Genomic DNA, 14,054 nt, shown 5'->3' with positions numbered 1-14,054 from the left:
TGAGACAGACAGGCAAGCAGCTTTTCTCAGCCAGTCGAAATCATGAATCAGCATCATTTTTATGGATATATACAAAGAACTATCAATAGAAAACAGGTCATATGAAACGAAGTGTAGCTAGTTTGCTGTCTTTCCAGCTTCAGTTTGAAGTGATTGTGTTCGCTGTGTTGTTGGCTAGCTCCTCTGAACAACAGTGTCCTGATGAGATAGCACATTTTCTACACCAGGCGAAATCGCGCATCATTAGCTCATTGTTATGGATGTATCCAAATAAATGTCACTAGAAAACAGCTTAAACAAATGCAAATGCAGCTACTTTGCTGTTATTCTGGCTGCACTGTTTGACGTGACTGTAAATTAGCCGTAGTTGGCTAGCTAGAAAGCAAGGGATTAGAACAGTGTCTCGGGCCTAACAAAAGCTGTACCAATATATCCTCCAAACACCGGCTTCTCTGGCATTATCACTTAATTGTAACCCAGGTCCGATTTAGGTGAAAACATACTGTAGAATGAGTGGTCTACAGTGATGGCAGTAATTGTTCAGTCACTATGAGCTTTACTTTCTAGACTATTGGTTGTCTAAGATCAGCCCCTCTGCCCCTCACTGTGAACCAGGTCAGAACCAGGTTAGATTTGGTTATGGACCAGGTCAGGACCAGGTTAGGTCTGATTCAGGACCAGGTTAGGTCCAGTTCAGGCCTGGGGCAACACAGTCCGCACACCTGGCATTTAATGATTGACTAATGGCTGATTGGACCAGCTGACTATACACTCCTCTGCCAAACTCATACACACACACACACTTGCTCACACAGAAATGTGGACACTACTGTAACTTGCTTACACAAACAGCCACACACATTCTAGTACGCACAATAACACAGACTCATGCGGGAGCGCAAACACCTCACACAATTCAATGGAATGTGTTTCTTTGTGTATTGATGCACTGGGGCATGTGAAAAAGTCAGTGTGCATGACTGTCTATCTGTATGGGTGGAGGCATTCCTTCCTGTCTGTGTCACTCTTGGAATACGTGTGAGTGTGACAAAAATGTGTATTTCAGAAAGTCTAATCGGTGGCTGTGTCAACACGATTATGTGCACTGTACACACATAGAGCAAATACATTTTGGTACTTTCCTGGCAGTCTGTACAGTACAACGTAAGCATAGGTAAATGAGTGTGTGTGCTCGTCCGGATTTACTCTGATATGTGTGTGAAAGTGTGTTTGTTCTCTGACTATTTGTGTATGCTACGTGAGGTGATGTGTGTGCGTGTGTGTGTGTGTTCTGTGAGACAGCCTGAGAGATGGTTTCCTCCGGGGTGACAGATAAGTGCTCAGTAATCATGGTGTGTGGTGATTGGAGGGTAAACACAGCGGCGTACGTCTGTACAGCTGCTTACCTACTGCCCGCACCGCTCTTTATTGATTTAATGACAGATCTGTAGATTACACTGCAAAACAGGAGCCCATGCATTTCTGTAATACATAACAAATGGCCCATTCTTTATCAGTCTTGCCTCTAGTTAGACTAACTGCTTAGCGAGCGCACACACACACACACACACACACACACACACACACACACACAACTGAAACTCGCTGGAGAATGATTAGATTGTGTGTACAAGTTGGTGTTAAGGGCTTCTTTCTATCTCATTCTCCATTTCGTATCTCTTGCACACACACAGAGATATAAATGCATGCACACACACCCTTTTTTATTTGTACCTAATCATGTGCACGCGTGCACACACACACAATGAAATGTTTTACATCAGCAGATGTCACAAAGTGCTTATACAGAAACCGAGCCTAAAATCCCAAAGAGGAAAGAATGCAGATGTAGAAGCACGGTGGCACACACACACACACCCACCCACACCCACCCAAGTGCCACTGTAGGAGCTCAGACAGTCTCTCTCTTGCTGTCTCTCTCTCTCTCTCCTCGATGTCTCCAAGTCACAGCAGGCATTGCTCACTGCAGCAATGACTTCCATGAGAGAACAAACAAGGCAACCATCACCATCCAATTAGGGCCTTAATGAACTCGGCCTACCACTGGCCCATTTCTCAAACCAGGAAACCAATCTGCACGCCGGCCACAGCCATTAATACAGCCCACCTTCCCTCTCTCCCCGACTGCCTGACTGGGAGCCTGAAGTAGTTAAACTATAGCAGGTGAGTAATGGGCCAGCAGGATCTTTTAATATAACCCTGTAAGTAATCAGAGCCTTCTCTTATTAACTAGTATGAGTGAGGAGGTGTGTGTGGAGAAGGGGTGTGTGTGCATGTGAGTGAGAATACATGCACAGTTCCAGTTCCTGACATTTCTCTTTGCTTATTTGAGCTTTTCTTGCCATAATATGGACTTGGTCTTTTACCAAATCGGGCTATCTTCTGTATACCACCGCTACCTTGTTACAACACAACTGATTGGCTCAAACGCGTTAAGAAAGAAAGAAATTCCACAAATTATCTTTTAACAAGGCACACCTGTTAATTGAAATACGTTCCAGGTGACTACCTCCATGAAGCTGGTTGAGAGAATGCCAAGAGTGTGTAAAGCTGTCATCAAATATATTTAGATTTGCTTAACACTTTTGTGGTTACTACATGATTCCATATGTGTTATTTCATAGTTTTGATGTCTTCACAATTATTCTACAATGTAGAAAATAGTAAAAATAAAGACGAACCCTTGAATGAGTAGGTGTGTCCAAACTTTTGACTGATATTGTATGTATGTCTTTGGTTTGCAGTTGAAAAAAACAATCTGAATAATTTACAAAATGTTAGCTTATTCCAAACATTTGACTGGTACTGTACATTACATGACCCAAAGTATGATGCGCATTAATATGTAGTTGGTCCCCCGTTTGCTGCTATAACAGCCTCCACTCTTCCGAGAAGGCTTTCCACTAGATGTTGGAACATTGCTGCGGGGACTTGTTCCATTCAGCCACAAGAGCATTAGTGAGGTCGGGCACCGATGTTGGCCGATTAGGCCTGGCTCGCAGTCGGCGTTCCAATTCATCCCAAAGATGTTCGATGGGGTTGAGATCAGGGCTTTGTGCAGGCCAGTCTAGTTCTTCCACGCCGATCTCGACAAACCATTTCTGTATGGACCTCGCCTTGTCCACAGGGACATTGTCATGTCCCTGAAACAGGAAAGGGCCTTCCCCAAACTGTTGCCACAATGTTGGAAGCATAGAATCGTCTATTATGTCATTGTATGCTGTAGCCTTAAGATTTCCCTTCACTGGAACTAAAGGGCATAGCCCGAACCATGAAAAACAGCCCCAAATCATTATTCCTCCTCCACCAAACTGCATTCGGGCAGTTAGCGTTCTCCTGGCATCTGCCAAACCCAGATTCGTACGTCGGACTGACAGATGATGAAGCGTGATTCATCACTCCAGAAAACGACATTCCACTACTCCAGAGTCTAATGGTGGCGAGCTTTACACCACTCCAGCCGATGCTTGCCATTGCGCATGGTGATCTTAGGCTTGTGTGCGCGGCTGCTCGGCCATGGAAATGCACTTCATGAAGCTCCCGACGAATAGTTGTTGTGCTGACATTGCTTCCAGAGGCAGTCTGGAACTTGGTCGTGAGTGTTGCAACCGAGGATGATATCTACGTGCTTCAGCACTCGGTAGCTGAGCCATTGTCTCTCCTAGACATTTCCACATCCCAATAACAGCATTTACAGTTGACCGGGGCAGGTCTAGCAGGGCCGGAATTTTACAAACTGACTTGTTATAAAGGTGGCATCCTATGACAGTGCCACGTTGAAAGTCACTAAGCTCTTCAGTAAGACCATTCCACTGCCAATGTTTGTCTATGGAGATTACATAACTGTGTGCTTGATTTTATACACCTGCCAGCAACAGGGGTGGATGAAATAGCCAAATCCACTCATTTGAAGGGGTGTCCACATACTTTTGTATATATAGTGTATATACTGTACAAAAATATAAACGCAACATGTAAATTGCTGGTCCCATGTTTCGTGAGCTGAAATAAAAGATCCCAGAAATGTTTAATACGCACATAAAGCTTATTTCTTTCAAATTGTGTGAGCACATTTGTTTACATCCCTGTTAGTGAGCATTTCTCACTTGACAAGATAATCCATGCACCTGACAGGTGTGGCATATCAAGAATCTGATTTAACAGTATGATCATTACACAGGTGTACCTTGTGCTGGGGACAATAAAAGGCCACTCTAAAATGTACCGTTTTGTAACACAACACAATGCCACAGATGTATTTTGAGGGAGCATGCAATTGGCATGCGGACTGCAGGAACGTCCACCAGAGCTGTTGCAATATAATTCAATGTTAATTTCTCTACAAGAAACCGCCTCCAACGTCGTTTTAGAGAATTTGGCCCTATGTCCAACCGGCCTCACAATTGCAGACCACGTGTAACCTCGCCAGCCCACAACCTCCACATCCGGCTTCTTAACCTGCAGGAATGTCTGACACCAGCCACCCGGACAGTTTATGAAAATGAGGAGTATTTCTGTCTTTAATAGAGTATTTTTGTGGGGACAAACTCATTCTGATTGGCAGGTCCTGGCTCCTCAGTGGGTGGGCCTGGCTCCCAAGTGGCCTATGCCCTCCCAGGCCCACCCATGGCTGCGCCCCTGCCCAGTCACGTGAAATCCATAGATTAGGCCCTAATGAATTTAATTGACTTATTTCCTTATATGAACAGTAACTCAGTAAAAACATTGAAATGGTTGCGTGTGTGTGTGTGTGTGTGTGTGTGTGAGTAAGTGAGAATACATATCTGTGTATATTTGTGTATTTGAGTAATGGTGTGGGCATGTGAGAACTTAACCTTGGTAGAGATTGGTATGTACAATAGGTGGTAGAGTATTTCCAGCTGTTGTGTGTGTGTGTGTGGGTGCGTACGTGTGTGCAGTCAGAGGACATACACAGCTACACTTAAGCCCTTGGCTATGCAGTGCTAAACATGTTTACATCTAAGAACCCACCATAGTTTTACACAAGCTGCTTTCCAATAAAAAGAAGCTTGTATAAACTGATTTTACCCCTGTACACTTCATACCAATCAACATGAAGCTGCCTGCTATGCCTTTCAGATATCCTAGTGTGATGGGTCAGTTATAAAGTCTTTGCTGCTTTACCCCCCCAATGATTAAGGTTATTATATTAAGGGATGGTAAACAAATCCAAGATCAGTGCCTATAGTGGTAACATCTACCTTGACCATGGTGGTGTATAAGGGAGAGATGCCTCACCGCTGGTCTGGGGCAAGGGCCAGGTGCTCCTCCCTGGACTAGGGCTGCTATTGCGGCCCCAGGCTGTGCCCCGGCCTGGTCCAGCTGGCCCAGCTGCTGTGTGATGCAGGCCATCTCCTCCTGGAGCCGCCTGGTGTGGATGGTGATCTCAGCGATATTCTCAGCGGCGGCGGCAGTCAGGAAGGCTTCCTTCAGGTCAACCAGGTGGAGGGTCCTCTTCTCCTCCAGACGAACCAGCCGATAGAGGTCATCAAACTGACTGTTGACATACGCCTCCAACTGCTCTGTAGACATCTGAAGAGACAGAGGGAAGGAGAAAGAGAGAGAGATATGGTAAATATTTCAGTTCAAATACTTTTGGAGATGGAAGGAGAATGTGAAGAAATTAGAGGAAGAAGAGGAGGATGAGAGGGTGCAATAGTCTCATTGACAGTCTACAGACACACGCCCGTTATTATAAATTAATGTTGTTTTTGTAAACAACACTTGTCGCATTCAAATGGTCTATAGACATGTTATTAGACGGACTATAAACCAGCCTTAAGATGGAAACGAAGGTGAGAGGGAGAGAGTGTGTTAGGAAGATGAAGGAAGAGAGGAAGAAGGTCAAATATGGAGAAGAAGGTGAAGAAAGTGAGAGAGAGTTCAGTAAGGTGAGGAGATACATTACTGTCATTTCACATGAACTCGAATGAACTACCTTTGTAGGATAAAAATGATTGAGATATAGACCTAAAACCGGGAAAAGAGACAGAGACGTAGAGAGCCAGTGCATAAATGTAGAAGTAAAAGAGAGACGAGGAGATTATAAAATAACAGAGGATGATGGGGTAAAAGACTAGAGCCAGAAGGTGACAGAGAGAAGAAGGAACACAGAGCGACAGAAAGATGAAGAGGGAGAGGGATAGAGAGAGAAAGACAGAGATTTCACTTTTTTAATTATCTATTTCACTTGCTTTGGCAATGTAAACATATGTTTCCCATGCCAACAAAGCCCTTTGAATTGATTTGAATTGAGAGAGAGTGAGAGTGAAAAGGGGATGGGGCCTCAACCTCCTATTTTTCTCTGTTTCTCGCTCTCGGAGTGTCATATTAATGATCTTCCTCTCTCTCTGTGCAGGGCCGGTTCAAGGCATAAGCGACATAAGCGGTCGCTTAGGGCCCCCGGTCGCTAGGGGTCTCAACTTACTGTTGAGAGTAAGAATAGTAGAATACACTAGGTGCAATTTCAAAATGTGGTAGTGCATCAGCAGTTTTTCTCTTGTCATGTCAGTCAGTGACAGTCACTCAATTAGTCATGTCAGCTATCACTTTTTAGATTGGTAGTTAGTCTAGCCAGCTATCTAAACTTGTAGTAATCATGGCCGAATACCGACCGGGCATATAGGAGCAGGATAGCATTTTTCGTAGTGAATCTTGTTCTAGAGGCAGCTCTGCAGAACGGTCACTAGCTGGTACAGCCACAAAGTCACAAAAATATGTTTTTAAACCTTAACCGCACTGCTAACCATAATGCCTAAATAAGACCAAAATTGGTGGCCTATCTCAGGGGAAATCACTCAGTTATGCATCCAGGACAAGACTCATGACAATAAGTATGTGCCCAGGGGCCCTTACCTCCAGGAGGCTCCTATTGATTTTGTTAGTCATTCTCCCTCAGATATCATATTAACATGGCATAAGTCATTGCAAAATGTGTAGAATTGCAGTAAATTAGCTGTAAAACTGCAAGTTGTTTATCTCTGCCCCATGGTAAAATGAGTAGAATTGCATGAAATGTGTTATACAACTGCTACATTTTCTCTCCGCCCCATGGAAAAATGTGTACTAGAATTGCAGAATACTTCCATTAAAATTACAATATTTTCTCTACGTCCCAAGGCAAAATGTGTAGAATTGCAAGAAAAAAACTAAACATTCACCTTGAAGAGAGGGGCCACAAATGTTTTGCCGCAAGATGGGGGGGTCTCCCAACCAAATCTCGCTTAGGGCCCCCAAAAGCCTAGAGCCAGCCCTGTGTCTGTGCCATGTGGTTGCTACCTGGCTGCAGCCTGGCATGGTGCATCTCCTCCCCAGGCTCTCCTCCATGGCTCCAGTCTGCAGATAGAGTCTTCAGAGCCCCTCTGCCATGCCATCTGTTTGGCTTTCAGGGCAATTGAACTGCCTACTGGGACTCCCTTTTAATCCATTTCCCATCTCCCAAGGCCGCCGAGTTCTCTTTAGCTATGACTCATTAGAATATGACACCTCCACTAGCAGGCCCCTCACTGGGATGCCTCTGCCTCCAACACAACACGACAACGTAGATGGTGAAGCGTTGAGGAGACTTTGGGGACCAAAGTCTTGTCAGTTATTGGCATTTCTGCACAAGCAATCAGATTCTCCAAATTACTCCATAACTCAACAAAGAGATGTAACATTTTTGATTTACTTCCTTCATATGGGGGGAGTTGAAAAATGTCCATCATTCATTCTGATTCCAGGCGATCCAATCACAGCAAATTAGTAGGCACAGAACCAGTGTACTGATTCTAGAAGTTACTTTTTCTGTCCCAATACACCTATTTGCGGGTAATTCCATGATTTTTCACTTTGGCATACATTTTAAACAAAAACCATTGATTTCAAAGTTTAACAAACTATAAAACTCTATATGGGTTCCCGAGTGGCATCTCAGTGCAAGAGGTGTCACTACAGTCCCTGGTTCACATCCGGCAGTGATTGGGAGTCCCATAGGGAGACGCACTGGCCCAGCGTCATCCAGGGTAGGCCGTCATTGTAAATAAGAATTTGTTCTTAACTGACTTGCCTAGTTAAATAAAGGTTAACAAAAAATACACAAGGACCATCTTGAATAACTTACACAGAAAATTTCACAAAAACACAGTTCCTGGAAGAACTGTGCAGATGTAAAGTTTGGTAACAGAGTTACAGTAAAATATCCCTCAGTTGTTTTAATGCGACCACGTTTTCCAAAAACGTTTAAGTATACAGTACCAGTCAAAAGTTTGGACACACCTACTCATTCCAAGGTTTTTCTTCATTTTTACTATTTTATACATTGTAGAATAAAAGTGAAGACATCCAAACTATGAAATAACACATATGGAATCATGTAGTAACCAAAAAAGTGTTAAACAAATCTAATTGCATTTTTTATTTGAGATTCTTCAGTGGCCACCCTTTAACTTGATGAGAGCTTTGCACACTCTTGGCATTCTCTCAACCAGCTTCATGAGGTAGTCACCTGGAATGCATTTCAATTAACAGGTGTGCATTGTTACAAGTTAATTTGTGGAATTTCTTTCCTTCGTAATACATTTGAGCCAATCAGTTGTGTTGTGACAAGGTAGGGGTGGTATACAGAAAATAGCCCTATTTGGTAAAAGACCAAGTCCATATCATGGCAAGAACAGCTCAAATAAGCAGTCCATCATTACTTTAAGATATGAAGGTCAGTCAATTCAGAAAATTTCAAGAACTTTGAAAGTTTCTTCAAGTGCAGTCGCAAAAACCACCAAGCGCTATGATGAAACTGGCTCTCATGAGGACCGCCACAAGAAAGGAAGAGTTACCTCTGCTGCAGAGGATACGTTCATTAGAGTTACTAGCCTCAGAAATTGCAGCCCAAATAAATGCTTCACAGAGTTCAAGTAATAGACACATCTCAACATCAACTGTTCAGGGAAGACTGCGTGAATCAGGCCTTCATGGTCGATTTGCTGCAAAGAAACCACTACTAAAAGACACCAATAATAAGAAGAGACTTGCTTGGGCCAAGAAACACGAGCAATGGACATTTGACAATTAATCTGTTCTTTGGTCTGAAATTTATTTTTGATACTGTCGCAAAGCTAACTAAAAAGCAGCATTCCCCAAGTGAGGATCGCTTTCACTTCAGCAGTAATAAATTCATGAACTTCTTTGAGGAAAAGATCATGATCATAAGAAAGCAAATTACGGACTCCTCTTAAAATCTGCGTATTCCTCCAAAGATCAGCTGTCCTGAGTCTGCACAACTCTGCCAGGACCTAGGATCAAGAGAGACACTTAAGTGTTTCACTACTATATCTCTTGACACAATGATGAAAATAATCATGGCCTCTAAACCTTCAAGCTGCATACTGGACCCTATTCCAACTAAACTACTTAAAGAGCTGCTTCATGTGCTTGGCCCTCCTATGTTGAACATAATAAACGGCTCTCTATCCACCGGATGTGTACCAAACTCACTAAAAGTGGCAGTAATAAAGCCTCTCTTGAAAAAGCCAAACCTTGACCCAGAAAATATAAAAAACTATCGGCCTATATCGAATCTTCCATTCCTCTCAAAAAAAATTGAAAAAGCTGTTGCGCAGCAACTCACTGCCTTCCTGAAGACAAACAATGTATACGAAATGCTTCAGTCTGGTTTTAGACCCCATCATAGCACTGAGATTGCACTTGTGAAGGTGGTAAATTATCTTTTAATGGCGTCAGACCGAGGCTCTGCATCTGTCCTCGTGCTACTAGACCTAGTGCTGCCTTTGATACCATCAATCACCACATTCGTTTGGAGAGATTGGAAACCCAAATTGGTCTACACGGACAAATTCTGGCCTGGTTTAGATCTTATCTGTCGGAAAGATATCAGTTTGTCTCTGTGAATGGTTTGTCCTCTGACAAATCAACTGTACATTTCGGTGTTCCTCAAGGTTCCGTTTTAGGACCACTATGGTTTTCACTATATATTTTACCTCTTGGGGATGTCATTCGAAAACATAATGTTAACATTCACTGCTATGCGGATGACACACAGCTGTACATTTCAATGAAACATGGTGAAGCCCCAAAATTGCCCTCGCTAGAAGCCTGTGTTTCAGACATAAGGAAGTGGATGGCTGAAAACTTTCTACTTTTAAACTCGGACAAAACAGAGATGCTTGTTCTGGGTCCCAAGAAACAAAGAGATCTTCTGTTAAATCTGACAATTAATCTTGATGGTTGTAAAGTCATCTCAAATAAAACTGTGAAGGACCTCGGCGTTACTCTGGACCCTGATCTCTCTTTTGACGAACATATCAAGACTGTTTCAAGGACAGCTTTTTTCCATCCACGTAACATTGCAAAAATCAGAAATGTTCTGTCCAAAAATGATGCAGAAAAATTAATCCATGCTTTTGTTACTTCTAGGTTAGACTACTGCAATGCTCTACTTTCCGGCTACCCGGATAAAGCACTAAATAAACTTCAGTTAGTGCTAAATACGGCTGCTAGAATCCTGACTAGAACCAAAAAATTTGATCATATTCCTCCAGTGCTAGCCTCCCTACACTGGCTTCCTGTTAAGACAAGGGCTGATTTCAAGGTTTTACTGTTAACCTACAAAGCGTTACATGGGCTTGCTCCTACCTATCTTTCCGAGTTGGTCCTGCCGTACATACCTACACGTACTCTACGGTCACAAGACGCAGGCCTCCTAATTGTCCCTAGAATTTCTAAGCAAACAGCTGGAGGCAGGGCTTTCTCCTATAGATCTCCATTTTTATGGAATGGTTTGCCTACCCATGTGAGACGCAGACTCGGTCTCAACCTTTAAGTCTTTATTGAAGACTCATCTCTTCAGTAGGTCCTATGATTGAGTGTAGTCTGGCCCAGGAGTGTGAAGGTGAACGGAAAGGCTCTGGAGCAACGAACCACCCTTGCTGTCTCTGCCTGGCAGGTTCCCCTCTCTCCACTGGGATTCTCTGCCTCTAACCCTATTAAAGGGGCTGAGTCATTGGCTTACTGGTGCTCTTTCATGCCGTCCCCAGGAGGGGTGCGTCACTTGAGTGGGTTGAGTCACTGACGTGATCTTCCTGTCTGGGTTGGCGGGGTTATATCCTTCCTGTTTGGCCCTGTCCGGGGGTATCATCGGATGGGGCCACAGTGTCTCCTGACCCCTCCTGTCTCAGCCTCCAGTATTTATGCTGCATTAGTTTATGTGTCGGGGGGCTAGGGTCAGTTTGTTATATCTGGAGTACGTCTGTCTTATCCGGTGTCCTGTGTGAATTTAAGTATGCTCTCTCTAATTCTCTCTTTCTCTCTTTCTTTCTCTCTCTCGGAGGACCTGAGCCCTAGGACCAAGCCTCAGGACGACCTGACATGATGACTCCTTGCTGTCCCCAGTCCACCTGGCCGTGCTGCTGCTCCAGTTTCAACTGTTCTGCCTGCGGCTATGGAACCCTGACCTGTTCACCGGACGTGCTACCTGTCCCAGACCTGCTGTTTTCAACTCTCTAGAGACCGCAGGAGCGGTAGAGATACTCTTAATGATCGGCTATGAAAAGCCAACTGACATTTACTCCTGAGGTGCTGCACCCTCGACAACTACTGTGATTATTATTATTTGACCATGCTGGTCATTTATGAACATTTGAACATCTTGGCCATGTTCTGTTATAATCTCCACCCGGCACAGCCAGAAGAGGACTGGCCACCCCTAATAGCCTGGTTCCTCTCTAGGTTTCTTCCTAGGTTTTGGCCTTTCTAGGGAGTTTTTCCTAGCCACCGTGCTTCTACACCTACATTGCTTGCTGTTTGGGGTTTTAGGCTGGGTTTCTGTACAGCACTTTGAGATATCAGCTGATGTACGAAGGGCTATATAAATACATTTGATTTGATTAGATTTTTGGTTTTTGGTTCCAACTGCTGTCTTTGTGAGATGCAGAGTTGGTGAACGGATGATCTCCGCGTGTGTGGTTCCCATTCTGAGGCATGTAGGAGGTGGTGTGATGATGTGGGGGTGATTTTCTGGTGACACAGTCTGTGATTTATTTAGAATTCAATGCACACTTAACCAGCATGGCTACCACAGCATTCTGCAGTGATATGCCATCCCATCTGGTTTGACCTTAGTGGGACTATCATTTGTTTTTCAACAGGACAATGACCCAACACACCTCAAGGCTGTGTAACGACTATTTGATCAAGAAGGAGAGTGATGGAGTGCTGCATCAGATGACCTGGTCTCCACATTCACCCGGCCTCAACCCAATTGAGATGGTTTGGGATGATTGGACCGCAGAGTGAAGGAAAAGCAGCCAACAAGTGCTCAGCATATGTGGGAACTCCTTCAAGACTGTTGGAAAACCATTTCAGATGGAGCTGGTTGAGAGAATGTCAAGAGTGTGCAAAGCTGTCATCAAGGCAAAGGGTGGCTACTTTGAAGAATCTAAAATATAAAATATATTTTGATTTGTTTAACACATTTTTGGTTACTACATGATTCCATTTTTGTTATTTCATAGTTTTGATGTCTTCACTTTTATTCTACAATGTAGAACATAGTAAAAATAAAGAAAAACTCTTGAATGGGTAGGTGTATCCAAACTATTCCAATCTGTAAGTGGTTGAACTTATTTCACCCGTTATTGAGATGGTTGTTCCCATTTAGATGGTTTAGGTAGTCTCATATAGTAATCTTCTCTACCTTCGCACCCATTCTAACTGAGTTGTGGGCAATTTTTTCTCTCCAATTGTTAGCTATACTAACTGTGGCTGGATTCCAATAAGAATGATATACCACTTTGCAAGCCAGAAAAATGTGACTTGCCAATGTGGCCTGCAAACTAGGAGTTTCAGACCACTGTGTTAGGGTAAAACGAGTCTGTGAAAGTATGGTATTGTAAAACAAAGTAATGTATAGTCATAAATAATTACATTTTTATGATAAAATATTGACTTAGGCACTCACTTGGTGAAGGCTACAAGACTGAAAGCCATCAGATGCTACAATCATGTCTCTGTCACTAGCAAACACAGTCATGGGTGGTACTGGTACCTCCAATTCACTCAAAAGGCACCATGGGAAATAAATATGGAAATAAGTCTTTACACCTTAGTGTTAAAACAACAACCCAAAACGAGTTACTAATTCCCTAACACTGAGAAAGTGTAACAGCATCAGCTCTAATGAAGTGTTAAAGGAGAAGTGTTTTTTAAAACCAAATCTACATTTTTTATGTAATTGGCATGTTAGAGAAGGGTCCAGACACCTTTTGTATATTGAAATAACGGGGTGCTTCCACACACTTGTAAAATCTATGCCATGGTGTACTGAAGCTGTTCTGGCAGCTTGTGGTGGCCCAACGCACTATTAAGACATGTTGGTGTTTCCTTTATTTTGGTAGTTCCCTGTAGCAGCAAGCATACATAGAGACTGGAGAAGCTGGATAGGGGAATCGGCTTGAGTCGCGCAAAACGGAATATAACATTGCAGATAAAGTTTGGAATGACACAATTTCATGTGTACAACATCTAAAGACCTGCATCACTATACTGAGAGCTTTGCTGTTTCTAAAACGATGTATTTGGGTGTTTTGGGAGCCTTTGTTCATGTTTTTTCGGGACCCCATGCTACATAACAAGGTTTCTCAAAAACGTGAAATCACAAAAAAGGTTTCTGGACCCTTCCATAACATACCATTTACATAAAAAATAGAGATCTGGTTGTAGAAAATATAACTTCTCCTGTAATTAAAGTCGGGATATGTAACACCCATATTAGTTTATCAACCCTTAGAAAACTATTAGTTTAAAACTATTTGAGATGGTCAAATATACTTTCTAAGAAAGTTTTCAAATTTGACACTGTGTGTGGTGAAATTCCGATCGCAAATTTGCTGTGGACATGTCATCAATCTGACACGGTGACACATTTTCTCACCACCTCTACTATCCTCCAGGGCCTCCAGTGAACCCCCATGCCCTCTGCTGCTGGGTCCCTACAACTCCTGCACCAGAGGGGATGGGGT

General features: G+C 43.2%; 1 protein-coding gene across 7 annotated transcripts in view; it reads right to left on the bottom strand.

The window, feature by feature from the left end:
• Nucleotides 1-14,054, bottom strand: part of LOC139584565 (tripartite motif-containing protein 44-like) — a 94,781-nt gene that overhangs the window by 41,756 nt on the left and 38,971 nt on the right. For 6 of the 7 annotated variants that reach the window (XM_071416573.1, XM_071416574.1, XM_071416576.1 and 3 more), the window contains exon 4: nucleotides 5,281-5,574. In XM_071416573.1, the coding sequence (XP_071272674.1) occupies nucleotides 5,281-5,574 (294 nt within the window). Of the gene's footprint in view, nucleotides 1-5,243; nucleotides 5,575-14,054 lie in introns of all 7 variants that reach the window. The other variant, XM_071416577.1, reaches the window with a different exon arrangement.

This window comes from Salvelinus alpinus, chromosome 9, assembly GCF_045679555.1.
Source record: "Salvelinus alpinus chromosome 9, SLU_Salpinus.1, whole genome shotgun sequence".
NCBI classification, from domain to species: domain Eukaryota; kingdom Metazoa; phylum Chordata; class Actinopteri; order Salmoniformes; family Salmonidae; genus Salvelinus; species Salvelinus alpinus.
This window is presented reverse-complemented; position numbering and strand designations above follow the sequence as displayed.